Source organism: Fusarium solani, assembly GCF_023522795.1.
Source record: "Fusarium solani strain SB1 chromosome Unknown bctg00000009, whole genome shotgun sequence".
Classification (NCBI taxonomy): Eukaryota; Fungi; Ascomycota; class Sordariomycetes; order Hypocreales; family Nectriaceae; genus Fusarium; species Fusarium solani.
Window position 1 is genome coordinate 1,746,005 of NW_027072144.1, and position 27,677 is coordinate 1,773,681.

Below are 27,677 nucleotides of genomic sequence, written 5' to 3' on the forward strand. Positions count from 1 at the left end.
TGTAGCAGTCCCATCATTGTGCTCACTTTGGTGTATCGTGACCGACGATCTTTTTGTCTCCATCGCAGATGATACAGTAATCGTGGCCGTTTCGGAACTCCTTCTGTCGGTTGAGACTGTAGTGAATTGTGCATCCGAGGTCTTCCTATTCTCCCAGGATGATCGTGTGGCCGGCGGCGTGCTTGAATTCTCGGTCAGTACAGTCTTCATTAACTCTATCAACGACTGCCAGTCATTATCATTTACTGGCGCTGTGCTCAATTCAGTGACCGACGAGGTGACTTGACTTGCTGAAGCCTCGAATGCCTGGGTTGGCTCTGTCTTGGTCTTGGTGGCCGCGCTTGTTCTCCCGCTTGAGTGCGTATCTGGGGGCAAGGTTGCTGGTTCCTCAGATGGCGTCCTAGTTCCTGTAGCCGGAGTGTCCTTGGATAATGGGGCAGTTTCTTGTGTCGTACCCAATCTTGAAGAAGGCGAGTTTCGTGAGTAATCCTTTGCCGGTTGTGTGGCTGACGATGTGGTAGTTCGCGTGGAGGCTAGTGTAGCGCAAGGGTCACTGCTGCCCATACTCGAAAGGTCTATTGACGCTGCTGCGGTTCCTGCTGCCGGCATTGGTCTCAAGGTACTGCTCATCTCTTCGCTGGAGGACGTTATAGATGGTCGAATAGTATTTCCTAAAGGAACGCCTAGAGTCGTGCTCGCTTCTCCGACTGAAGGCGTAGTGGATGACGTGGGAACTTCTCGGCTCGACGGTGTGTCTGATGGGAGGTTCTTATTCCCCTTATGTCGAGGCTTTGCAGCGCTTAGGGACGATGGCAACATTGCGGGCCTCCTAGACACTGAAGTGCTCGTAGCATCAGTTGTACTCGACCCGCCGTCGGCCGAAAACCTGGACGAAGGTGTCGCCTTTGTTTTTGTGGCGGACGAGGGAGGTTGACTTGTCATGCTCTGTCTATGACCACACACGAGGCTGTCAGGGTAGCCGGCGCCGCCCGAAAGCTGCAGCATCGGCGGGCAACCACTAATCCACACGCCCGAGTACCTAGGCACCTTGTAAGGCACATTATAGGGTATTGAAGGAAAGATATCGTCAAGGTCTACAGATGGATTGAGGTCCTCAATTTGTTGTCGATTGATATCCAGCTCCCTCATTACCAACGCAAAGCATTGGCCTGGCTCAGGTACCCACTGCCCATATGTAAAAGCGCACGCCTCATTGAACGCATGTACGTAAGAAAACAAAAAGGGGAGAAGAAAAGCCTTCATCTTACCCAAGCCTAGGCCTATGAGCAGGCGTTCTTTTCAATCAGCGCCCTGTGAGTTCACGTACAGCTACCTAGGGAGGATTGATATAGGCTCCGAAGGTCCACAAATGAATGTATTCCAGTCAGACTTGCCGTCCAATTGCGGCCTTTGTTCCAATAAACCGGCATTTTCTACGACGGACGAGATACTTCGGCGTCTGCTAACGACGTCGAAGGAGGTGAACACGGGAAAGAGTATTCCGCGCCCAGTCGCAATTCGTATCGCGAGATGGTGTTTACAGCAGTCTATAAAAAAGATTTACTCTGGGAGAAAACTGTGCAACTCATCCGCCAACTCCCGTAGGTCATCGGCTCGGCGTTCATATCTACGTTTAAGAAATTTGATAAATGGCGATGGACAAATTAATGATTCGTGTGGGGCAACAATAGTGGACAAAATCACACCATGGCCTGTGTGGTTGTTTCGCCGCTTAAAGAAATATGCCGGACCTGGCGGGGTAAGAGGCTATCGTCGTGAGATCAGCTTTCTCTGGGCAAGGTGCGATTGAGACTCAAATTTGCTTAGCCCTACATCTTTGGGTGGAAAATAGATGGATGTAATTGGAGCGTGATTAGCCATTCTCGGGCATCCATTCTCACCTAACACACGATCGATCTCAAACCCGCCGTTACGCTCGAAGGCTTGGGGCAGTATAACTCGCCTCGGCGCGGCTCCAAATGGCCTTTTCTCTCTCTCTCTCTCTCTCTCTCTCTCTCTCTCTTCTTTTCATTCTGTGCCTGTCCGGAAATGTCCTTTTAAAAGAGCAGTCCGAGCTTTACAAAGACAAAATAGCTCATAGGCCTACATCTTCTACTAATATAAAGGTTCGACCTCACCTACACCATCTCCGGGTATCAGCCAACCAAATTCACTTCCTACACCGCCTCTCGAAATGTCAGATTCTACCACTAAACAGTCGGCTTCTGGTGAAAGCGCCGCCTGGAAAGTGATTCTCAAAGACAATTCGACATGGCTCAAAGAAATGACAAAGCTGGGTTACCGGCTCCATCTACTGAGCTCCGACTTTGATAAGCTCCACGACCAAAGCCAGACCCCAAACGCAAGCCAAGTCTATCTGGTCCTAGTGGTCGAATCAGCTCGGCTAAAGGACGACGATACAGACCACAATGACCATCCTCCACTCAGAGAAAGGTTACTTAAGGAACTAAAGACTCATGACTGGCTGAATGAAATGGGGCGGGACATCATACTGAAACAGTCGGGCATCGTCCTGAACATCAGCACGTACTATGTCGATGGCTACGGACAGTCCCCCTTTGCCGACTTTACTAGACTACGTCGCCAGAAGGACACCCGCTTATGTGCAGTTACGTACGGAAATGACAGTGCAAACGTCACCTCTTGGTTTTTCAAAAGTGGCTATCTCTTTATTATCTACGAAATCAGCGGTGAGAGAAATATCTGGCAATTCAGGCCAGAAGATGGCTACAACTTCATTACCCAGGTGGAGTCTGATAAGGAGTGAGCGGGCTTCGAAGGAGGTGAGGGTTACATCCCTAGTTAGCCAATACCCAGTCGACATGACTCCGTAGTGCCGGCTTTTTAGCTTCAGTTTGTATAGATGAATCCATTTGCTCAGTTCTGTTCAAGAATATACAATGACGCACTGAGTCCTCTTAATTTCATGTTCACGAGCATGTTCAGTGTTCTATCTTCTAAAACCCCCATACTCTGCGTACATATTAATCTTCTTTGCTTCCCATGGATTTTATTGTGGTTCTTATCAAGCTATGTAGATATTTTTATCTCTTCAAATACATGGTGTATTGACCAGCGGCAGCAATATATTAGAATTATCAGCGGAAGAGCATATTCTCGACGCAGGCCTTGGGCAACCAACCAACGTGGACTGGCGTACTATATTATACATGAATGATGAAAAGAGACGGGGCTCTGAGTTTGCTCAACTCGGTCTCATTAATGATAATCACATCGTCTGGCGATAGCGCCTTTATCCATATGCGTACTCCAAACTATCGTTGGAGGGGCAGGGAATAATAACAAAGATGGAAAAAGACTATATCACATCATTGTAGGTATCAATGACGTCTTCAAGAGGAGGCATCGGGCACAACATCAAAGAACACACCAGGCAATACATGAGAACATTAGAACTTGACTCTATAGAACATCGTATGTGGCGTTATGATCCTGTTTAACCTCGCACCTGAAACTTATATTAAATCAAGATATTAATCACGAGTGCGGCGCATCCATGACGCGCAGTGCTTCTTATTGCCATCAATAGATCTGGGAGAAGCTAAACTTTACATAATTCGTCTGCAAATTTTAAGCTGGCTCGTTGTGTACTAGGGTGGCGATTTAGATCTTAGCAATAAAGCCGCACCAGAGACTGGTATAAGCAATGAGAGCAACGTAGATGTAAGTTTCCTATCCTAACTTTATGACCTAACAAATGGAAACGAAAGAAAAATTCGCAAAAACCTTCACTCATCTAGATAACAATAGCCCTTAGCTTTTTTTCCAGGACAATAAAAGAGAAACCATCGAATCGCGATCCTTATCATCACTCCCTCACTTTTAAAAAGAAAAAGAAAAAAGAAAAGAAAAGAGCCTACAGCTCCCGGAACAACGTCGACGACGAAAACCAAGGCAAGACAGGCTTCAGAAGCTGCGCTATCACGTTTCCTGTTTCCTACTCTCTTATGCCAAAGCCTACGACTTATAGGTCCTCCAAGCCTCTGCACATTGTTGCTGTTTGGCCGCACCTAGTTTTAAAAAGTCTCCGGCACTCCGCAGTTCTGGCCAGTCTGAGAGAAATTCAGCTTTGAGCTCAGCGAGACTACCCGCACCCTGCATCTGTCGCTGGGGAGACACGGTGGACCTGGGTGACGGTAAGAACTGAGTTGGCGATGATCCTCTATTGCTTTGCGCCAGCCCCCGCTTGCTCCGTGATGACTTGCCCGTGCGCCTTGCCGATGATCGGGTCCTGTCCCTCGCTATGTTGAGGCCTCCTTCTAGAAGGGGAACGGAAGGCGACCTGCTGATCGCCCTGCGCCGGCCCTCCATGGCCTCGATGTACCTATGTTGAGACTCGACCGCAGCCTTGTAAATGTGGATATCGGCCAAAGACTTACTTCCGATTATGTTTCGATAAGCGGTTCGCGTTTCCCACCTCTTCTCCTCCTTTCCATCCATTGTCCATCCCACGAGAACGTAAGTGACAGTATGCGTGAAAGACTCGTTACATCCAGGGTCGATCAGCTCCAAGTCATCCTCCAAGTCACCTGAGTTCAAGCCCCGCCAGGCAACTCCCCAGATCCTGGGCGCTTCCGCATCGGGGTAGTGGAGCCTGCCGATACCCGGTAGTGTGTCTCCAAATCTGTTCTTCGCACTTCCCACGTTCTCATCTTCTGGTGGATTTTCCGCATAGCTACGGGGGAATGCACGGTTCTCTAGGCGGTAGGTTGCTGAATTCTTTTTCCCATACATGTTGATGTACTTGCGAAGGTGCTTACCAAACCATCCGACTGTCTTCACACCCTCTTCGCTCACGCCACTTGTTGTCGGGATAGTCAACAGCGGCTTGCCATACTCCGGATCTTCAAACTCTGTCGTTTCATCATCATCTTGGAGGAACAAAGATCCATTCGGTTCGTCAGCCTCAATGGACGCCATAACATCAGGCCCCGTCCCGCCGCGCCCTGTCTCTGGTTCTTGTAGTTGCCCTCCTTCATCTGCCGCCCCAGGCTCGTGCCCGGGCTCATTTTCGCCGTCGCCGCCTCGATTTCCGGGTGCCTTTGAGCCATCATCATTCTGGAAAGATGATGTGCCATTGCCGGATGGGGGCCCTATTGGGGAGAGGCCACCGTCATTTCCATTCGTTCCTTCCAGACCCGCCGCATTGTCTTGGAGAGTGTCTCCTTTTTCGTTTGGTCCCTGGTCAGGCGGGTCTACAACCATCGACTCGGCAACCGCACGGAACGTAGTGACCTCATTACGCATGCCATCAATCTCGCGTTGTTTTTCCGGACTTGCCTTATCATAGGCTGCAGACGCGCGTTCCAGTGAGGCCTTTTTTTGCTCAAGCTGTTTTTGTAGATTCTTCGATCTTGTTATTCTCGCACTCTCAGCTGAGGGTACTGCCGTGGGCTTCTTTTCCTTTCCCTTGCCAGGTGCCATGGCTATTGCAAATGAAATGGCGATTTAGATGTTGGCCACTGAGGGACTGCCTTGCCTTAATATACCTCTCTTGCTTCCGTCCTTGTCAGCTACCGAGGAGCGGGAGGCGTCCGTACTCGGACGATTACTAGCAGTGAACCACTCCTAATTGAAAAATAGACAATGAAGCTCAACTCTGACAGCCATTACGAACCGCCGCGGCCTTGTAATATCCAAGAATGGATTTTTAACATTGATGAGTATGAAATATGATTTTCTTTTTAGTCTCTTTGCCTATTAGGCTTCTAAGTTGATCTGTGGAAGCCTTTTGAGCAAGATATCTAGAAGTGAGTCTCGTTGGAATGGCTATGAGTCCTCTCCATATTTGCAACTGGCCATGTGAGCCATTTCGCCGGCACACTCTGAGCCCCAATCCCCCAAAGCTCGCTTGAGATGCTATCGCGGTGTGATGTTTGCCAGCGCCCCGACAAAAACCGGCCTTGGATGTCCCCGTAACAACTTTCCAGTTTTGACGCGCCGCCAATCAACGCCCGATCTGGATTCACTGGGGGCTTGTTTTTGGGCGCTACCGCCGTAGAGAAACACCAGTTGCCGTATCCCGCTCTGCAATACAGAAATATCCTTGGACATAGCATGAAGTCCCCCGGAAATGGACAAACTTCTTCCAATAAGGCCGAAATTGGACTTCGCCCCTGCGGTGCATCTCACATATCTGTAAGCAAGCCAGCGCCTGCCGTCCCAGGACGCTTTACGTCTTTATTAATTGGCTAAATCACTTTCTAGTTCCGGAGATGAGGCTGCTTTTACGTCGCTCCCTGGACTTGCTTCTTACCACAAAGGAAAAGGGTAGGAATACCCCGGATTTATCAACAATAGAAGAACCACGAATTGGGTCTGAACTCAGCCAATCGGATCTGAGAGGAGGAATTGATCCGCAACGCTCGGATACGTACGGGCCTGTTGAATCTCGCTTATGCCCCACACCTTCAGCGTCTACAACCGAAGCAGACAATGCAGCCTTGTGTTCAATCGAGACTGAACCTGTAGCCCGCCATTGTCGATTCCGGTATTGGCGGAAACCAAAACCCACTTACTTCGAGCGGTCAAGAGCACCGTCTCCAGAGGATTTGAGCTTCCAAAAGCCAGGAGAGTGCTGAACGGACCGATTTTGAAAACCGCCTGCTTATCCTAATGTTGTAACTACGCACGGCCCACTCAATTTAGACCGTCTTGCTATCCCTTAAGCAGGCAAGGAGCTCCAGCCAGGTCACTCCGGGGGTTCAGACCAATCATATTTATTGGTCTAAGGGATACCTCGATTATCGCTACATCCTGCCTCGGGGGTAAGTACTCATGGCATAGTGTTTTAACAGGTGAGATCGTTCTTACCGCATAACCCAGTTACCCCAATAACACTGGGGCGAAGTACGGACCGGAGCTCCTTGCCAGCTTAAGGGATGATCCCAATATCTCCAAGCCGTAGCGTCCTACCAGCCCAATTCCACTCTCGCGTTGATACTTTTGCCGTTCAAAGTTCGTTGTTCATTGTTCCCGACGAAATCGTGGCGTGTGATGATGGGGTAATGGGAAGGTAGGAAGGTATACAACCACCTTTTCAATATATCAACTCTTGGCGAGTGCGCAATCGTTGGCAACCTCATGTAACATAGGCCAGTCTTGGCCTTCTCTCGCAATTCAAGTTTCGCTTTTTTCTGTTCATTGCATATAATTCTTTACCGCCAAGAAATATGAATTGTTTCCTTTGGCCTCTATTGATATGAATGAGGGTTGGGGAAGAAGATTCAGTCAAAACCCTGCACGCTCTTCTCGAAGTGTTGAGTCTGCAAATACTTGAGAGGACAGTAGTCCTTGACATGATGACCGAACCAAGTCAAATGAGTTCAACGCCGGCGAGATCATGGAAAATTCTTGCGACCAGAATGTGAACAAAAGCATCTGCTCACTACAAAGGTGCTGCACCAATTCGGTGGGCTCCGTTGAGCAAATCAATTACCCCAAAGGCGACTTGGCGTTGTCGTATGGAACGTGTGATTTAGTATATAGCTATATAGGATTAACAGTTCTAACAGTTCTAACCTAGCTTCCAAGCATTCTTCTTCTATTCAAAATTTCTATACCGCCGGTACCTCTCTAGGGCCTCCTGTGATATTCACCGCAGCGATCATCCAGCCATTCCCGGCCCCAACTCGTCACTCAGAAGGCCAGGGAATTCCATGTATTTCGGAGCGGATTTGAGGACCCGAAGCGTCATCCATGCATCGGAAACGGATGACAAATGCGTACTCGTCCGACTGCAGCTCTCCATCATCGATTGCCCGAGACATGGATTGCCCTCCAGTGTTCAAGCATACGTAGGGCATAGTAGCTTGGACTTTGTCCTTCCTATAACCGAACAACTCAGGTTGTGCTCCCGGCGTAATCTTGCTACAAGTATTGTTGCCGCCGACTGAACAGTGTCGCCCTCCCATGACATCGCCTGGATGTCTAGCATCATCTTGCAGAGGGCATAAGTGGACCCGGGGGTGACGTCGTGTTTTTCACCACAGAGTTGAGGAAAGTGCGCCCAGACAATCTCGATGTGGCTCCTATTTAGGCTGCCGCATTTCCACTGAGGTGACCAGAGTCCCCGCTCATCGACTTTTGTGCCGCCCGGTAGCGGAATGACATTGCTGTCCGTCAAAACCATGTCCGCCTTGCGGAGCCTTTTGATCCCCGCACCGTAGGTCGCGGTTCCGTCCCTCAACACCGAGTACGTGGCGTATCCGGAGCTCTCGAGCCGTTGTTGTCTCTCTCGATGGATTTCACGGGAAACCCTAACGGCCAGCCAAATGCGCAAAGGTTTCTCGTCTTCAAAGCTCTCGCCCCCGAAGCTCTTCCAGTAGCGTAAAGGGCTCCTAAGCCTCAGCATCAGACGTGGCACATCAGAGCCAACAAGGAAAACGGCATGGCCCTTCGAGGCCACCATGTTGATCCATTTTTCATGCTCCGGGATGTCTCTGATGGGCTTGATGTACTTTTTCGATGCATTTGTATGTTCTTTTTCGAGCAAGTTAACGAGAGCGAGAACATACGCGGCTTCGGAGGCCGACAATTGCGATAGAATTTCGTCGAGAATATGCGGGCACGTGTAACATATTTTTTGGAATGAAGAGGAATTCGGTCGGAGCGTCATGTTCATATAATGTACAGATTAGGCCCGACTCAGTCGAGAACGATAATGAAGGAAGCGGTTAAGTGAGACGGGGCACTCGTTTGAAGCCAAGGGCCTCCGCAAACACTATATATATGTTCCCATGACGACTTCCCCATGCCATTAGTGACATCCCCTCAAGAGAAAGCGCGTGGGCTTTTTCTTAGGGAAACCATGCGGTGAGGCACAGGGGACGGTTGGTCTCCTCTCGATCGATTCATGACCCAAGCATCCTTCCCCACAAACTTGAAGGCACTACTGACATGGTGAAACGAGACTCCGTAATATATTTCGATTTATCGTATTACGGAAATAACCGCAAGAGGCTGTCAATATGCTGCATGCCACTCTTGCAGGCGAACGTCTTGAAATGTTATCAAGATGTCTTCTAATCCGGGCAAAGGGAAGACAACGGGCAGGCTTCAGCAGGAATACTACGCCCCAGCTGCAGGCGCTCCACGTAGATGCCGTCTCAACCTCTTCATCTGAGCCATTCCTACGTACCCCTAAATCTCCAGGGGAAGATTATGTCCAGCTTGTGCGGAAACTTTCTCTCGTTCAGAGACCGGAGAATACCTACGGTTGCGGATCTTCAGGGGGACGAGGGATTCATAAATGAGCGGCTTCTGGATAAGCTCAACGATTTCAAGGCTGTAACCGTCAAGTGTAACTAGATCACCGTCATTTCGGTCAAGTGCCACGTTTCCAATCTTCTAGATTGTATAGTATAAGCTAGCCTAGAGCCGCTCAACCTGGATTTCATTGGCTAGCTTCTATATCTCCCTTGCTAAAATAAGGCTTCTCAGTAAAGCTGCCCAACCCTCCCATCGTGACTCTGTCATCCTCCAATAGCTCTTGGGTGAGAGATGTACTTCTTCCCTTCTTGTCCCCGATGATCGGCGCCATGTCGGATACCATCTGTACCTACCAAAAGTCCGTGGCGCCTCTTTCAATATCCCGGCTACATTCTTGGCATGGGCGAGTTCGAGGTAGATAAGATATAGTCTTGTCGCAGGGTAGGCATGATCTTCACGGCCTCATGAAGCAACTACGTTAGTAATCTAGCCGTATTCTTTAAGTAACTCTGCGGGATGGAATACCCCGCACAAGAGACAACCTCAGACAACAATCAATCAACACACTGCTGCTGCTCATTATCGTTTACCTGACGCCTGATCCTTTCAGCACGCTCAGTGCGACAAGTCTCTATGTAGATCTCGCAGGGGCTGGATACTGGTGTGCCAATGAACGGGGTGACAAGGATGACGCTGTCCTCTCCGTTTCGGCGCATGCATGACGCATTGAGCGGGAGAGCTTCGCTCCGAGTCTTCTCTCCATCCTCCTGAGACCTTACGTCTCCATTTTTTAAGCATTAACGTCCTCTACGAGCATAACCCCAGCACTTATGCTATGGGCAATACACAAGCCCCCCTGCCGTCCAAGAGCCAATTCGTTCGGCTCGGAGACGAAAACGGCGGCTGTGCAACCCACCAATTACCTCGTTTTTAGGCGCCTCAACTACCGCAAACATCAATGCATCATTGGTTGAGCCACCACCAATAGTTTAGTTAGTTAGAGTGGATCGTTTGGGAAGAAAGCATGTCGAGTGTGTGTGTTGAGTGCGAAATGAGTTGGTAGCTCAGTCCTACATCGCGAAGAATATTCACGCAAAACAGTTTGCCTTCTCGGCATATTTCTTAGGAATTCAAGAGAATAAGCCAAAAACAGTTTCTTAGAGGATAAGAACACAGCCGAATGGGACACGGTTTTCTTGCTCTTGCGCAAGTTTCACAGAGTAGATCTCAAGCATTCTCTGCTAATCACAAAATAATAGAAACAATAAAGGCAAAATATCGATTAATAGCCATGAAAATCGTCTGGAGGAAAGAGCCGCGAAATTGTCTTAGCACGCTTTTCCCCCAACTCAGCATGAGTGAGGCTTTTTCTTGTGCCCTAGGTCCAGATATACGACCGTACCATAGCACGCGGGTAGTCACGAGTTCTGTTCTGGTCCTCCCCCATTATCTTCCTCTTCATGTTTTTTCCTGCCGACTCAACTTCCATCTGGTGGCGTTCCTCGGTGTTGTCGAATAGAGGGCAGTTTCCAGTGATACCGAAGTGGTTGTAATCGCAGGTTGTGAAACTTACATAGCATTGCATGTTGCCGCAGATTTTGACCGGGCATTTCATCCTGTTGCACCCGTCCGACTTGACAAAGAGGGTTTGGCCTGTGTCCATCATTCGTTAGCTATGCATATCTCAGAAGGAGAGATGGTTCATACATTTGTTGCGTTTCCGGATGAGTACCATTGACTTGGCCTCCTCCACCCTCTGCGCATCGGTTGCGCTTTTCTGGCCTCGGACAACACCAGCACAACCCCATGGTTGATGGCTTTTGTTGTGGCATATACGGCAGCTGATAATTTCGCACGTAGGATCCTGGCAATAGAAGTTCACACTCGACTCGATAGGGGGGTAGATGGCCATGAAGCCGCAAAATGGACACTGACTTAGAGGCTCAACGCCATCCCTGGCAAGGAGGTCCTGGGCTTCTTTCGCCTCAATTCGGTCCAGTGCCTTCTGAATAGTAGCGTCAATGAATTTCTTCCGCTCCTGTTGTCAGAATCCAGCACCACAGGGTTCCGTGGACATGCAACGAATCTCATGCTGCGCTCCCCCGACGACAGCTTCGGCATTGCGACAAGCACACTGCACGCAAAACCACTTGATATGGTCAGCCAGCACGCCAAATAGAATCAAGAATGTCACTAAATATTACTTACGTGGGTTTGCTGGGTATTACAGCGTGTCATGCCAGACCGAGGAAAGCTCCCAAGCAGCACTCACACTCGGCCGAGTTTTCGTCACTCTGGGGACCGGGACTGATGCACTGTTTAGACCCCTCAGTTACCAGGCTAGCAATTCTACTCCGCAGCCTCTCCCTTCGTTCCTCTCCAAGAGCTTGAATCGTAGCGTGCATCTGTCTCCTGATGGCGTGGTTGATCTCTGTATCGATTAGGCAGGGTTCAGTTCTCCTGCTGGTGTTCGCGGCAGTATACCTCACCGCCCGTGGCTGCGAGAACAGAAGCTCAGGGCTTTCTGAGAAGGCTTCTTCGTAAATCCAAGATGCTCACATAAACTTTTGCTCAACTCTTGTCGAGTTATGCATGTGCTGGCCCTCGTGTTTCCGTCTGATACCCATACCCAATGGGGTTGTAAGCCGGAAAAAGTGTCGACTACTCAATTCCCCTTGCTTGAAGAACAAAAAAGTGGTAGTAGAGTGATGTGTGAGGAAAGACTTGGGGTTGCAGAGACTGCATCAAGAGGCGCTATTTATGCCATTGCCCTTATACCACTTAAGCCCTCGGATGAGACAGGATGACACCAAGACGAGGCATAATACCGAGTGCCACACCGTCCCGAGGCCTGCTCCAGAATGATGCAAAACGTATCAAAGCCAAGCGCGAGGCGTACACGTTCCTGAAGGCTCACGGGAGGATGTGGTCTCCGAGATACGGCCACAAGACCCGACCGTTCCTAGACGAACCCGGTAGCGCAATGCGAGCCGCTACTGGAATGAGCTCATACTCACAGTGTTGGTCAGTTCTGGGCGTAGTAATCGAGAAATTAGAGAATTTGTTCGTATATCATACCACACAATCACTTCTCTACTCTCCTTCTTGTACGATACACTGCCTCTCTCGTTTTTCACCAAAAGGGAGTACCCGCTTGAAGCTTTACCTTAGGTGGATCTGATTCCAATGTCGAACGCGGTCTATGGCAACCACCTCCTCTCTCCTGGGCATCTCCTACCGTCCTGCTAGGGAATGCATCCTACAAAACGATAAGGTTGGCCCTCGATGAGGAGAGTGTCTTGGCCACCAAAGAGGCATGTATACTATAGACGAAAGTTTTACGTGTGATTACGAGTCACTAGAACGCCTGGCAACTATCATGGGAACAAGGTCTAGCCCAACTTTTGCCCTCCTTCAACTAAGCGCCTCCAAGGATTTGATCAAGGCACAAAAGAACCTTCCGTGCCACGAACGCCCGGACATTGAAAATGAAATAGGGCATCGGGAGGACTCCACCGCCCGCCTCCCTCGGCTAGGCACATCCCGTTGGTACTATCAAGTGGTGTATCTGACTTATCCATCCGGATTCCACCCCTAACACACACACAACACAATTTGTCCGCTCTGCCTCATTTGGATCAAGATGTCCGGGGACAAGGCACAGTGGGGAGAGACAATGTCTACCGCTGAGAGTGTGGAGCCCAAGTTCAGGCAGCTACCAGGATTGGAATATCCTGCTTCGGCGGCCAGAGACATAACAGGCGACCTCAATCGTTTATTTAATCACCTGGGGCCAAGGACATTCTTCATCTTCTCTAGGCTTGACCAGGTCCATACCATACCGCCTTTTCACCGCTGCTTTCTACCCGAGATATCGGGCTACTACGCTATCACTATCTTGATCGGATTGGATATGGCCAGCCACCAAAGTCTTACTTCCAAAGTAGCCTCCAGCTTGCATGGAAACCAGCAGCAAGAAATCATTGCCAGGGGGCTTTCTTGTCTCATACGCGACGAGTATCTGGTGGACATCATGCAGCACAGAGAGTATATGGAGGCATGTTAGCGCATCAAGCGTATCTCAGCCGTGACTTTCACTAATCAAGACTAGCACCAAACTCTTCCCGATGCCACTCTCATTGATAAGCAGCCCCAGATTGAATGGTCTATGCGGTCCGGCCTCATGGACTTCCTCGTTAAGGTTCATGCCATCTTCGAGCTCCTCCCCGAGACGCTCTTTCTCGCAGTCAATCTCCTCGACCGGTACTGCTCGAAACGGCACGTGACTATGATGCATTACCCGCTGGTTGGATGCACCGCACTCCTCATTTCTGCCAAGTACAACGATGAGAAGCGTCGCATCCCCAAAATCCACCAACTCAAAGCCATGTGTTGCAACATGCACAGCATCAACATGTTTATCCTCATGGAGAAACATGTGCTCAATACGCTTGATTGGGTCATTGGGCACCCCACTTCGGACTCTTTCTCGCAACAACTAGTGGAGGAAGAGGGAGAGGACCGGGAGGTTGCGCACATGGCCGCCTACTTGCGGGAGATCGCCCTCTATCACCGAGATTTCGTTTCAACAAAGCCCTCCATCATGGCCCGGACCTCCCTCGCCCTTGCACGGACTATCCTTGACAGGGACGAATTTAATGACGGAGAACGGGATCAACCCGATTATCTAAAGCTGTCGGACCACCTTCACAACCCTTCACCTACTCTGGTCCTCAAGTACTCGGCTGACCTCTTTTCCCGCGCGTCACAGAAACTTGCCAAGTTCGTGGCTGAGAAAGCTGTCATCACCTGCCGAGCTATGAATCCTACCATGCCTCATATCGAGCACACCAACAAGTACACAAGCGACCTTAATAGTCCGCCCTAAGAGGGCCACGTGGAAGCCCGAGACTATGTTGGATACCCCACTCCTCCTTAATACACGGCGAAACAGCACGTTCAGTATAAGACATAAATGGCGTAGCAACTCAGATGGCGTGCACTCACGGCAATGTTAGACATCAAGTTCAAGACAAATTAGATACAGCTGTCGTCCCTCTGAATATTACTTTTGCTTTCGCTGTGAGTAGTTGTAAGTCAATTTGTTGCCAGGTTCAAAGCCAATGTGAGCACTTATTCGTGTTGTGACAGCGACCTCACACCTTGATACAGGGAGGCACAACGGCAAGTACGCATGAATGGCACAAGTCTTGGGGAGCTTGTTCCAGGGTTTGTGAGGGTGCGTAGGAATGGCTTCCACTGCTCAGTCAGTCACACTAGCAGGCTCTCGTTGCTCGAGTTCACAAGGCCTTCTTTCCATCTCATCTCATCGTGCTCCCTACTTGAACAGTCATGTAGAGGTTCCACCAAGAATCAGTAGTTACTAGGGACATTTTGGCCAAATGCTTGGCCCACCTGACCGCAGTCTTCTTTCCGTGTCAACGATTACTATGGCTCGAACCCATTTTTCCAGTAGCATGGAGCAGAGGGGCGGCGTGTTCGACAACTCTGCAGAACGAGGGCGGCATCCTGGGAAATTGTCGGCATCAATACGCCAAGCACGGAGAGACAATGCTGGTATGGGTTACGAAGATGAGCACGCTGTTACAGGACTGAATTGAAAGGGTAGGTTTAGGAGGAAATGGCACACCGAGAGGTGTTCGTGAATACGCCTCTATGATCCCCTTGCTCCGCGTAAGGGTCCCGCATGACATAAATGAACATATGGAGAACATAAAATGTAAAGTGGGCTAGGAGGTTCAACTTTAGGCACCCAGGTTCCAGTAAAAGGGAGCAGCGGAGGGAACCTCCACCAGAATGCGGACAGAGGCGGGCGTGGGGCGCAACGCAGACTGCACATGGGGAGGAAAGATGGCTTGAGAGATGGGCCATAGGCCGTCACCAGGTGTTGGATACGCCCTCAATCCTGCCGCGTCCCCTGGCTCATTCCTCGTCGCTCACGTGCTGGCCTTTCCTGTGCCCAGCGTTGGGAATATTTAATCTACAGCCTCTTCCCTCTCACCTGCCGTCCGCACTCCATCTACCGCCGAGTCCATTACCAGCTCAGATTTTCATAGCACCGGCCTGCTTTTACGCTTTCAGCTTCTTATAGATCCCACCTCCTCTCCTTGAACAATTCGTCCCTCTACCACACCCCCCAATTCTGGCCTATCAATTACGTCCATATACAGCTTACCAGCAGAAGACGGCAAACAGAGACTCAACTCGTCGCATCAGTCGTGCCTGGGCTGTCTAGAGCTTCGTCGTTGACAGCAGCGACGATATCGAATCCCGCAGCGCCTCTCCACTTCAGTTTCCACTATCAACCAACTTCGACCTCTCTCACAATGTCCATATTGATGACACAAACCGCCTGCGCCTACACGGCAGCTCCTCCTTCTCCCAAACAGCACTCGCGTACCAGCAGTGCTCTTAGCACTTCTGCCAAGCCCGATGAGGACTGGACCAAGATCTCTGACCTTGTCGAGCGTCGGCGGATACAGAACCGCATTGCTCAGCGCAACTACCGTATGCTACCCCGCTTGCCGATCCCAAGGACCTGACTTCCACTCGGCTTGACTCCCGATCATATCTACAAGTCTGACTATCAACAAGGGCTAACGCCTATGGCCTCCTGTAGGGAAGAAGCTCAAGCAGCGTCTCGAGGACCTTGAGCGCCGCGCTGGCTTTTCTAGTGATTCCGAATCCAAAGAGAAGCCACATAGGATCACGAAGTCAAAACGATCCTCCTCCAAACCCTGGAAGCCACAACCTTGTACCGACGCTAAGCCTGTCGTCTCTCAAGGCCAGTTCACCTACCCAATGGTGCCGACTGACGGTCTATTCCCCGGGATCTATAGCCCTCGAGCCCATTCCGACAGCCCCACTCAGTTCGCTTCCTCGACTTATTCAGCTTCCGACAAGATCCTCCTCGCTCCCAACGACCCCGCTCAGGCTTACCCAACAATGGCCATCGGTGACGCCTATCACAACTACACCCTCGCTTCTATCGTCCCCATGATGTTTCCCTCGATCATTCACGCTAGCGCCGCCATCGAGTGCGAGCCCTACCAAGCTGGTGACGAGCTGGCCATCTCCGCAACATATCATTACACGCCTCCCATGAGTTTTAATGCCCCTTGCCCCTACGACCAGCCAAACTTTCACGTAAGTTATGCCTGTCAAGCCCCCCTGCAGGGCGGCTTGAGACCGATTTGCTGATGCAGTTCGTAGACCCCTGACTCTTCCGATCACTCATCCGACTGCTCAGAAGCCGGTTACGAGTATCCTACCGAGCCTCTGTCAATGCCAAACCGGCCCGGCCCGATTCATCCACAAAGGGAGACCGAGGACTATATCTACAATTTTCACCTAGATCCAGCCAAGACGACGACGATGACCAAGACATAGTTTGCTATCGATCATGAGCATGGCCAAATGTAGCCAATGGAATACGGGAAATGCCTTGAGCAAGTAGATAAGCGGCGGTGGTGTTGGGCAGATGTTATCGAGCCATTGAGGGAATTAGATGACGAAGGTGCAATATAATGTATGGATAACGCGCCTTCCGAGTTCTAAGGTTTTTACGATTGGCTTATTGCAAAACTGTGAGGCAGTGAATCAGCCAGAAGATCCTAGGTTTTGACCTTGCTCGGGCTGACTGATGAATGCTATCCGGCAAGGCATTTGTCCCAAGGCACTCTATGTTGAACCTGATGTTCGTAAACGGGATGCAGGTGCGACGATCTAACCGCGATATTAATCCGTCTTGGTGAGGAGCCGAATGAGACAACCGCAGTGGTTGGGTTTGCTGGGTACGAAATCTCTTTTCCGGTATCAAGTACTTCAGGCTGTTCTGCCTTGACATGCACGAAGAGCAAGCAGTATCGGCTGACACCAGCACATAGGAAGGCCATCGTCTGAAAAGTAACGGCAAAGAAATAGGTCTTCTGTGTCATCCTCTAACGCCTCTGCTTGGTGGGCTGAATTTGATGAAGCTGATCAAGGAAGGGCTAGCCCAGGCGAGTCGAGCCGTTGGCTTGTACAGTACCGTCATCCATATCGCGAAGTGTGCTGTTGATGTAATTTCCAGCAGCACTGAGATGTAAAATGGGGCAAATTGCGCGATGGACGGCAAGAAGCTGAACAGACGGGGGATCAATACCGGTGTACGTCTGTCCGCTTTTGCTCCGTCGGTCGAGCCGCCGTACAAAATAACCCACTGTGCCAGCGGCAAAAGGGTAAAGTACCCTACAGCAGGTACCAAGGCAATTGGGTCATGCGATTGCGGCTACGTGGTGGGCATAACGTCGAAGGTCCAAACTTCTCTCTATTGGAGCTCATTGAGATTCTCGGAAGCAGATACTCAGCCACCGAAGAATTCAATTACACACAGCTTCGGCTCTCATGGCGGCCATATAGTGGCTTCGCCGTTATCAGGATTTCGCCCATTCATTTAGCTGCTTCATCGGGAAGGAGTAAATTTGTCGAGTTCCTTCTTAAGCAGGGCGTTCTGGTGGACTATAGCGCACAAAGGGCCCCCTTGGAATCGGCCATCCTCGTCCATCAGGTTGAGACTATCAAGGTGCTTTAGCCGCCTCACGTCCTAGTGAAAGCCCCCTTCATCTAGCAGCATCCGTTGGTTCGATAGAATTAGTTGAGCTTTTTCTGGCCCGGCCAGATATTGATACCTACCTGGAAAATGGCAGCCATACTGTCTTTGCTTATGCTGTAACTACGCCAAGCGCCAACTGGAGAAAAACGGTTGCTTCCCTGGAAAAAAGGGGGTCAAACCGACGTACACGGATCTTTGCAAATGGTTTCAAGGAAGCCATACCCGAAGAGACCAATGGCCTTCACCACTGGAAATTCGAAGCAATATTTAAGCCAGTAGCTTTTGATACTGTGATAAAGATCATTCACGGAAAGAACCGCGACATTCCTCGAACAGTGAATTCGGAGCTTCTGGCTGAGATGGCTGCCGTTGTCGACGACTAGGAATGCCACGATAACGTTTGGTTCTTTGCCAAATGATAGCCTACCGATCTAAAATATATTGCTCCGCCAATAATACGCAAAGAGATCGCTCAGTTTATTCTCATTTCGTTTGTTTTTCAACGACCCCATCCTATTCGAAACCCTTACCAAGACAGCCATAACAAGCAATTTGGGCGTCGTACCAACGTTTGATCTTCCGATACCTACGTCCGAAGACCCTTAGTAGGTCACCAACATCTTGACTCGCTAGTTAAGCAAAACAAGTACTAACTAAACTAGAACAGATTGAGAAGAGGAGGCAGATTGTTCTGAGCAAGTTGATTGATGACCTGTATCATCTAGAACAACGATTACTTAGCCAGGAGCTGGGCTGTACCGGTAGCTTTGGATGTAGATCCATGTTACCCGGGACATTGATTCAAAACATGAAAGCATGCTCTTTGCACTCGCCACGACCACCTCAGCCGTTCTTCTCTTTAAGTATCAGAGGAACTATCGAGTCGTTACGAAACTTTCAACTGCCGAAGCACTACAGTTCAGTATAGGATAGCCCGCTTGAAAAACACTAAGGAGCCTGAAAGCTTCATTCTTACCCCAACTCGAAGGATGTGGCAGCCCGGGGGGTTGTGCCGAACGTCTCGTCCGCCACAACTGTTCTTTAGAGGATCTCATCGCTCTCTGTGAAAGACTTGAGACTGACCCAATACTTACACCTCTAGCCTCAAAATGTCTCGGATTAGTGCTTGAGAAAAGTCTTTTTGGGTCGGAAATGGGGTATGCTGAGTAGATAGCCTTAATCATCGGTAGGCCTCAGTCAACTATCGCCAATCTAAGTGTCGAAGTGACTACAAGGCCTCCTACTTTATACTCTATGCTTACTCCAAGTACTAACTTGATTCTCACTTTAAGACGTCATGTACATTGTTTTTTTTACTCCTGTTTCTAAAACCTTCAATGGCATTCTCTCCTTTTCGACGAGAACTACCCCTGCTCGAACGAGGCTACCGTTCTACAAAACACACCCAACGTGCTTTGCCCCCATGCCCTAAGTGCCCAAAACCCAGACGGATCCCCCCTTTTGGGAACTGGAAATTTATGCCATTTCTAGCCTGGCGCTCCGCCTCAATCCACTTTTGGAAGTGTTCGTAGAAGCCGTGTATGCCGACTCGTACGTGGAACTCGAAGACAAAACTAATTGCTTCACAACCATCTTCGTCATCATCGATTGTTGTAGAGAACTTGAATGCTGGCTTTCTACGCAGAAGTGTCGAAAACCAATGGGAATCGATAGAGGAGGAACCATGGTCTGTTTGTCTATACCATTTCTTCACGGTAGACCGAAGGCTTTTGGCTAACTTCTCTTTGTCCCGCCGGGTGTTGCTGCAGTTAGGTCGAACGCTCACGATGTCAGCTGTTAAATCTTTAAGATCGTCCTCTTACCATTGCAGTTAGGTGTTGTTAGCTCCTCTAACAAATGCTTTGATGTATGGACCTTGAAATCAACGGAGTCGCCTGGCGTTCGTGGGATAAAGAAGGGTTGACGGGGGTGGGGCTATTCATGGTTATTGATCTTGATTTAATAGATGACTCTCTCAGTAGAGTTGTGAAAGGGCAGCTTATTTATAAGTCGGTTCTATTATAGAGAAACAGGGATCTCCCTGACAGACTAGGAGCAATTTTCCCTAATGTAACAAGCCCTCGATTGGTAACATGTCTGATTACAGACGTCGCCGGTATTTGCACATAACTGCTGTCCCATATTGAAAAAAAAAAAAAAAAAAAAAAAAACAGCTTAATTATCCGTTTGTTAATGGATCCAAGAAACGGCTCAAGTCCCGTTAGGTGATACGCCCGGATACGTCCGGATACGGTCGCGCTTTGGAGGCGCTCTGGCGGAGGACGCAATGGGCTAAGCGCCGTTCGTTGAAGGCAGCTTTTGGCTGCCAGCATGGAGAAGCTGCCTAGGAGGGCAACTGCTACGTGCAGGCGCCTTATCAACAAGTCAACTACGACTCTGGGGACAGGGTCGTTGAATCACATACAAATCAAAACGCCACGAAAGAATACAATCAGGGGTAGAGTACTGTTCTCAAATCAAACAAATCAAATTCGGGGTCATATATAGGGATATTTGATAACCCTTGACACTGGATTTATAATTTGAAACATTTCATCAAATATCTCAAATATTTCAAATCTCAACATCTGCACTCTCCCTACCGCTATTTCCAATCTCCCACTCGAGCTCATCTACCCCGCTTGGTGTAGTACTTATTGAGTTTCTGCCAGGCGGTGATGTATGAGAGCCTCAGATAGTGTCGATGTGACTTCCCGATGTCGTCAACTCCCCATAATCCTGATGGCTTGCCCGATCCATCACGTTGTGCCAAGCCACGACTTGAATTTCAGCGGCGTCAAGTGCAGGTATTGAAGTTGCTTTGATCATTAGATCCGGCTGGATGGCAGGGTAGGCGCTGTGACATTAATCTCATGGCCACTTAAGCTGCTGGATCTTCTCCCAGGGCAGCGCGAAAAGTGGAAGGTATATGGCTAAGCTTTACATCTTCCTGCCTTCTCTATAGATTATACCGTTATGCGCCATGCCAATCAGCCAATCAGGTTTACTACTCGCAGCCAGTCAATCAGGACGATCGTATAATTCACTCTATCGGTATGTGCTGGCTTATACTCGACAAGCTTTATACTATGACCGAGGATATCCCCGTCTATGCCGCCGCCCTCCTTCTCGATCCTTCTAAAGGACAAGACTTTTATGGAAGAATGTTGGCCTGAGAAATGGCACGAGGATACGTTTCCTGCCATCCGTAGTCTCTGGAATGAAGAGTAAAATGACGATGTCAAGATACAGCTCTCAGCAAATGCTTGACTATGCTCGCTTTGCCGGTATTAATACGAAAGGATACTATGCTCTCAAACATACGCTTAGAACCGCGAAAGAAAGCCATACCGGGGCGCAGGGTAGGAGTGGTTTCAATCGCCCTATCTTCTTCTGCACCTACAGAGTGTCCTACACCCCTTCAATGGTGATATAGTAGGACATTCGTATAGCGTACCTGCAGTGATGCAGGATCAACGCACGGGCATAATCTATGAATGACTCGTCGAATTCATTCAATAGCTATAAAGCATGAACACAGCTCTTTTAAAGCGCACGATTTAACGGCTTCTTCAAGTTGAAACAAGCAGCCTCGTAAACGGCAGTAATGTCATCCCAGACCCTCGAACCCCGCCGGGTGTGTGGATCTGGCTGGGTAACGATCAAGCACCTGTGCTCCTTGGTTCGCAGATTGGAGCTCTAAACTGCGCAAAGAGAGAGCATTCTATGAGGGCTGTGGACTTTCGTCAACTTTCCGACTTCAAGAAGAGATTTGCGATCTCGCTGAATGGGCTTTCGGTTCTCAAGGTATACGTTCTCTTCGCACTATTGCGGTAGGCGATTTCTCGGCCACCGCTGAGTATCAGGCGAACAGGCTTCGCAATTTGGACAGCCACGGTAGGCTCAGCGTTCTGAAAGGGAGGGACAAAAGAATGGCTTACGCAGTAGAGAAGTATCGAGATTTTGGTGCAATCTTGTCCGGACGGCTTCCGCTTCTAAAAGGCTATTGCAGCTGAACTTAATCTATCCAAGTGTTACCACGGAGTACCCGGCGGCCAACAAATGGGTGCCCGAGCGCGCCATCCCCCAACTAGCCCCTGCGCCCATAGGTCCGTGCAATACGTGTTCAACAAATGTAACAAGCAAAGTACGACATTGCTACGTGACAATGTCCTCATCCGAACGTCGAAAAGTTTAAGTTATCCGCCGTTCGATGATAATATACCATTCTGCCGAACTAGCAGCCGAATGCAAGGCTTGCTGCTCCTTGCTGTCTCTTTCAACGCTCTTCCAGATGTCTTTCATGCCTCTTCTCTTGCTTCCTGTCAGACAGTACGTGTATTCGGTCCATTGGTTGAATCAGTGTATTCGTGTTGTGTTCGTGTTGAGTATCTGCCCCTGAAGGACCTGCTTTTAATCTTAAGATCCTTGACCCACACGTGACACCCCACATATTCAACACTTCCCAGTGGGTTGTTCCTCATCTCTTGTACGACTCGGGCTTCAACGCGTTCATCCCACACCTTACTCCATCATCTTTTGTTTTTGATTTTTTGCCCATCCCCTTGATCCTATTGAAGTCATACAGCGCTTGGCCATCCGTTCATAGTCCAGACACCACTCATAACTCTACTTGTAATGCTCAAGTCGAAGTACTAGCTTCTATAAACCTCGGTTCTATATTGTCAAGCGCAAGCATCATAACCATCGTGGATAGCTTCACAGTCGGCATCGATGCTACACTGTCATTAGCGGTAGGCAACAGTCTGGTTCCTATGATATCGGCAGACTGAACACAGGTATAAGAGACCAACTCTTGTCACTTCTTTAGATAAAAGATTAAGTGCTCATCTGATCCTCATGGCCCATCAGTACCTGCGATAACACCTACTGACCGACTCACTTGTGTTATGGGCTTGGTCCCTCTGTAAGCGATAGGCTTCATAAGTAGCTGAGGCACCTACTGTACTTTCTACAACGGCGATTATAGCCCAATCTTTTGCCCCGTGACGTGTCGGCTAAGGTGCACCGTTACAGATAGTGTCAAAGGTAAACCTGATGGATGATAGTAGACGGTTAATGGACACAATGTGTTCTTTGTTAGAGTTGAAGCCCGACCCTAAACTGAGCCCGAAGACCGTTAATGGAGGCGGAGAATAATTCGAGATATATTTCAGTAAATCTCGGTGGCTCCCCCCTATGTATACTGTTCATAAGCATTGTAGTATGCTGATACTTTGGCTCACATATATCAGGTGTTGGAAGCACTGAGAGTTCACCCTTAACTCCAGGGTCGATATTAAGTTTGAAGTCCTAGATGGGACAAGTCAAACATTTTAGCCCCAAAGGCCCTCTCATTGCGGCAAAAACAACTTAACCAAGAATAATTATAATTACTACAAGAACTACCCTATGTCAAGTACACTCAGCATCCCTGCCCGACACGGCACCGGACGGAAAAATTCGTTCGACGCCTCCCGACGCTGGCGCCTCCCTTCTTCACAATCCTTCCTGAACGTACTCGTCGTTCACAGGACAGGATAGCTTTGATGAGCGATCATGCTCTTTGATCGCTTCTAGGTTAGCTAGTCCTAGCCATAGCAGCACGCGCATCAGATTTCTTTCCCATATCGGCATGGAGACTTTGGAGGTCCATGAGCTATCGACGGCGTTAGGTTTTTGCATTGGTAGAGGGTCATTAAGTGTTACACACCTGGTTAGGCGATCTGCAACGTATCGGTTGAGGACCATAACAGCCCCCACCATGCTGATATAGACAGGAACACCAGCGTGCAGGCCAGAATCATGGATGGCAATAATAGCACCCAGGAAAACAGCATGCGCGTAGATCGTTGCGTTCGAGTGAATCTTGCCCACGCCGAACCTCTTGGCCAAGAATATGATCATTCGAGTGTAGAGGAACGCGTGGAGAAGCTTCACCGATGCCCGGTGTATAGAGGGGCTTTGATAAACAAGCGCAGCTAATCCGATAAAGGGTCGCATCAGTGCGGGAGCTTGGTAAGACGGTCGTGTCGTTACGTCGCCCCGCAACAAGGTCTTTGAAAGGCGTAGAGTTGTGAATGCCTGGGCGAAGCATGCGACCGTGTCGATGACTTCTGGGACCACATCCCCGTCAACAGCTCGGGTGTAATATCGTGCAAGCTCAAACGAACCGGCCAGGATGTGTAGTGCCAGTGATGAAGAGCTTTGTTGGCGAAATTTGACATGGTAGACTGGCAGGCTGCGCCGGGTATGGTACGTAAAGATCAAGATATACACTGAGCATATCAAAAAGTATTGTGTCTTCTTGTCAGACGTCAGCAACTCCCAGTAACCTTCCAATGAGTGCCGGGCATGGCCCATGACACTGGCGGCTGTCATAATTGTGCGAGTTACCAGTTTCACGAGGATAGCGTTTATTAACTGCTAGGTGAAAAAAACTGGGCGTAAAACTGATTGAAAGACCAAGGCAGATGATAATAAGGGCAGTGGCAGCAGCAGGAAGGAGATGATGATAGGAACTCAAAGGAAGGAGGGACACTCGTTTATTGGGGCGAACGGATCGGGTGGTCACAAATCTCAATCCAAGCACAGCAGCCGAGAATTACGCTTTGAACATGTAGTCAGGGCCTTTTCAGGCCATCGTCTGAAAAGAGTATACACCGGCTGTTGAAGTCCCATTTGCACCGTCCCACAAGAAGGTACACAGTCAGTTTCGCCTCATCGTGAAGTGTCCTAAAATGACTGCCGATTTCACTATATATATACCTCGTCGGACTTGTTCCCAACACTCGCTTCCTTTCCTCAGAGTGTATCCGAGAATCAATGTGACTTCATCCTGATTTCGAATTGAAGGCTTGTCAAATGACGTCTCACAAGTTCGACCAGCTGATTGAGGAAGCATGATGATCAACAACAAGCGAAGTCTTACCTTGATTCCCTTGTAGTCAAGGCTAGGAGCGACAGAAGCCTTTGGCTCCTCAGGACTACACATTTCTTACTCAGTTCATCCTTATCACCAAGTCTAGACAACGAGCCCAACTCGCTCGCTGACGAGACGGATAGGTTTTTGTTCTTACCTCTTGGAGCGGCTGGGGAGGAGACTGGGAGAATGATTTGCTTTACCTTCAAGAAGCATGTCTATTTCATTCTTTCGCTTTCATAAGCCAAGGCTTCGGATCAAGCGATACGAGTTTGGAAAATCTTTCCTTCAATTTAGGAGGGACCTAATTCTATTGGTCTTTTGACTTACAAGACGCCCCTTGAAGTCCATGTTTTTTTTATTTCACCTTACTTCTCCCCTCTCCTTGTTGGAAAGGAAACTATCCTCTCAGTCCTCTTCTACGGGGTCACAGCTTTCATTACCACCGTTTGCGAAAGCAAAAGGGGGCAATTTTACCAAGAGGACACTACTGTCTCTCCCTACATGGTCCAGTGCCATAATTTGGAAGAAATAGACAAGTTGGAAGGCAACTCAGGGTCCATGATCTCTCCACTCACGTAAAGAAGACAAGAAATCTGTATGGTATTTTACCAAGACCTAGCATCCCTAACCACGCGACGGCTGACTTGCTCATTACTTTCTTGTGACCTTACCAGTCCGACAATTAAAATGCAGAACCAAGAAAGTAAGTAGAAACACCAGATCCCCCCCACCCCCCCAAAAGAAAAAACCCCAAATAGGGAAGGTTCAAATTTATTGTTGTGGGAGTATCTTCGTTAATAAAAGTCCCAGTAAGTATCAGAGATGCTGTTAAAGGCTTGTCCGTCTTCCTGCATGTCTTCCAACACTACCAGGTGGCAAAACTCATCACCAGACCGTCTCCGTTCAATCACCTCGGCAGAGACCTCGAATGCAGGTCAGTAGCCGGATCTGTGATGCTGAAGCTGGCTTCCAGTAACAGCGCAATAATAGCCCTATCATAAAGAGCTATAACATCGTCAGGTACATCGAGCATCGCCGCAGCGGTCGAAGGCATTGGTGGATGTTGCAACGCAGCTTGAAGCCGAATTCAACCCTAAGACTGCTATTTAGCTTGAAGTCACCAACAGCGAGACTAAGTTGGATTTAACCTATCTGATGATTGAGTGAGTTATGCGGAGGCGGCGTGGCGTCGTCGGCTTCCTCGCTCGAGAGGCACAATAAGGTAGCAACTCCACTCACGAAATATCACCTTAAACCTGGCAATTGAAAGCTTCTGAGTGATACCAGGCATATCCTTGAGCTCCCATACAAACTGACGATGTAGGCACAAGGCAAGGTAAGCGCAGTAAACTCAGAAAACTTTGAAAGGTTCTGACAGGGATAAAATACCTAGCTTCCCGAGCATCTCGAAGTCTGAAAGTGGAATTATGACCCAAGGTCAGCCGAAACCGTGGTCAATTTGTAAGCATCAGACCATGCAGACAGGATACTGGCGACGATACTATTCAGAGCCCATCGTCGCCCGTCAACAGGCACGTAGGGCGCCCAGTCCGATCTAGCAACTTACCCGCCTAATTCGAGGGTCACGAGGTTAACATCACTCGTCCTAGCCACCGCCTTCAACAGTACCAACAGTCACAATTAAGTGAAGATGCCCTACGAAACCTACTTACCTCTATACCAGATGAATATACCTGCCCTTTCGCCCGTGATGTAAGTAAAAGAGAGGGCATCGCTGCCGCCAAGGCCGCTATATCTCTGCTTCCATCCAATGCACCTGGTCTGAGCTCAATATCTACTACACTAAGCTTGTGGACTCGCCCTTGTTTGCAACCTTCATCATCTTACATCGCGAGTACTTGATGACATATCTGGAAGGTATGTAGAATGCAGATGTTCAACACGAATGGACCCGTGATGCTAAGAGGGACCGCAAGGACCACTTCGAGCGTTGGTATACCACTGTCTCCCATAACACCGACCGTAGAAAGCGGCCGAACCACTCTACATCGCGAGGCGTTAAGCACGAGATGAGTTGTTGACAGGGTTGGCTAGATGCTCAGAGGCGCCGGATGCTACAGCAATATTAGCAGCCAGGTTCCTTACTAGAAGAGCTTCCAAAAAAAAAAAAATACCTATGAGGTAAAGCTTGAGGCCACGGATGACTCCTTGGGCGGCGGTGTATGGCGAAGAGCGAATACCAGGCGCTGTCACAGATTGCCCTCGATATCTTGGCTATACCAGCGATGGCTGCTGACTGTGAGAGGGTCTTAGGTTTGTCGAAGCTTGCGATGACGTCACAATGTCAGACAATGCATCCGTAGGCCCTCGAGTTCTTACAGTGCTTAAGAATTGGGGCCGGACTCGCGGCATACGGTTTGGCAATCCCCTCGTGGATCCCATTGGGAAAGAATGCCGCGAGGACAGCGGTGAGCTTGGATGATAACCGAATAGAGCCAATCAGGACAGAAAGCGACTCTCACTGTCATACTAGGTCAGTTTGCCAAGTTGAACCGAGTAAGTCAAGTTCAAGTAAGTTTGGGCTGGCGAGGAGTCAAGCAAGTCACGTTGGGGGCCAACTTGACTTACTTGACTCAAGTTGACTTGGTGGCAACGCTGATCTAGACTCCCAGATGATAGGCCATGCTTCTCGAGCAATTCCTTGTCGCAAAGCTCGAGGGAGAGTTCGTCTTAACCCTGACTGACAAGCCGCGGGCTCTCCGAGGAGGCCCGCCACTTGTAATCTATTTAAAGGCGGAAACGAAAGATGGCTAATCGGCATGCTTGTAGGACAAAATTTGTAACCGACTGAATCCTTCCGGAAAGGCGAAGGGCTAGGTAGTAACGCTGGGTTGAAAACCTGAACTGCTCTTCTCGTCTAGAAAG

General features: G+C 49.3%; 8 protein-coding genes across 8 annotated transcripts; 3 read left to right on the forward strand and 5 right to left on the reverse strand.

Moving 5' to 3' along the window:
- Positions 1-22: 22 nt before the first annotated feature.
- MRS44_013607 (uncharacterized protein) lies at positions 23-819 on the reverse strand (the record flags this gene model as incomplete). The annotated part of the gene is made up of 2 exons (XM_065617074.1): positions 23-116; positions 275-819. The coding sequence occupies 2 exons, from the start codon at positions 817-819 to the stop codon at positions 23-25; spliced, it is 639 nt and encodes a 212-aa protein (XP_065473146.1).
- A 1,375-nt stretch (positions 820-2,194) lies between these two features.
- MRS44_013608 (uncharacterized protein) lies at positions 2,195-2,788 on the forward strand (the record flags this gene model as incomplete). The annotated part of the gene is made up of 1 exon (XM_065617075.1): positions 2,195-2,788. The coding sequence occupies one exon, from the start codon at positions 2,195-2,197 to the stop codon at positions 2,786-2,788; it is 594 nt and encodes a 197-aa protein (XP_065473147.1).
- Positions 2,789-3,999: 1,211 nt separating this feature from the next.
- MRS44_013609 (uncharacterized protein) lies at positions 4,000-5,466 on the reverse strand (the record flags this gene model as incomplete). The annotated part of the gene is made up of 1 exon (XM_065617076.1): positions 4,000-5,466. One exon carries the CDS (start codon positions 5,464-5,466, stop codon positions 4,000-4,002), a length of 1,467 nt encoding a protein of 488 aa, XP_065473148.1.
- A 2,210-nt stretch (positions 5,467-7,676) lies between these two features.
- Positions 7,677-8,452, reverse strand: MRS44_013610 (uncharacterized protein; the record flags this gene model as incomplete). Its single annotated transcript, XM_065617077.1, has 2 exons — positions 7,677-7,869; positions 7,935-8,452. 2 exons carry the CDS (start codon positions 8,450-8,452, stop codon positions 7,677-7,679), a joined length of 711 nt encoding a protein of 236 aa, XP_065473149.1.
- A 2,178-nt stretch (positions 8,453-10,630) lies between these two features.
- Positions 10,631-11,373, reverse strand: MRS44_013611 (uncharacterized protein; the record flags this gene model as incomplete). The annotated part of the gene is made up of 3 exons (XM_065617078.1): positions 10,631-10,905; positions 10,960-11,254; positions 11,311-11,373. 3 exons carry the CDS (start codon positions 11,371-11,373, stop codon positions 10,631-10,633), a joined length of 633 nt encoding a protein of 210 aa, XP_065473150.1.
- A 1,522-nt stretch (positions 11,374-12,895) lies between these two features.
- Positions 12,896-14,140, forward strand: MRS44_013612 (uncharacterized protein; the record flags this gene model as incomplete). Its single annotated transcript, XM_065617079.1, has 2 exons — positions 12,896-13,195; positions 13,364-14,140. The coding sequence occupies 2 exons, from the start codon at positions 12,896-12,898 to the stop codon at positions 14,138-14,140; spliced, it is 1,077 nt and encodes a 358-aa protein (XP_065473151.1).
- Positions 14,141-15,599: 1,459 nt separating this feature from the next.
- MRS44_013613 (uncharacterized protein) lies at positions 15,600-16,662 on the forward strand (the record flags this gene model as incomplete). Its single annotated transcript, XM_065617080.1, has 3 exons — positions 15,600-15,780; positions 15,893-16,419; positions 16,486-16,662. The coding sequence occupies 3 exons, from the start codon at positions 15,600-15,602 to the stop codon at positions 16,660-16,662; spliced, it is 885 nt and encodes a 294-aa protein (XP_065473152.1).
- A 6,703-nt stretch (positions 16,663-23,365) lies between these two features.
- On the reverse strand, positions 23,366-24,247 carry MRS44_013614 (uncharacterized protein; the record flags this gene model as incomplete). The annotated part of the gene is made up of 1 exon (XM_065617081.1): positions 23,366-24,247. The coding sequence occupies one exon, from the start codon at positions 24,245-24,247 to the stop codon at positions 23,366-23,368; it is 882 nt and encodes a 293-aa protein (XP_065473153.1).
- Positions 24,248-27,677: the final 3,430 nt, after the last annotated feature.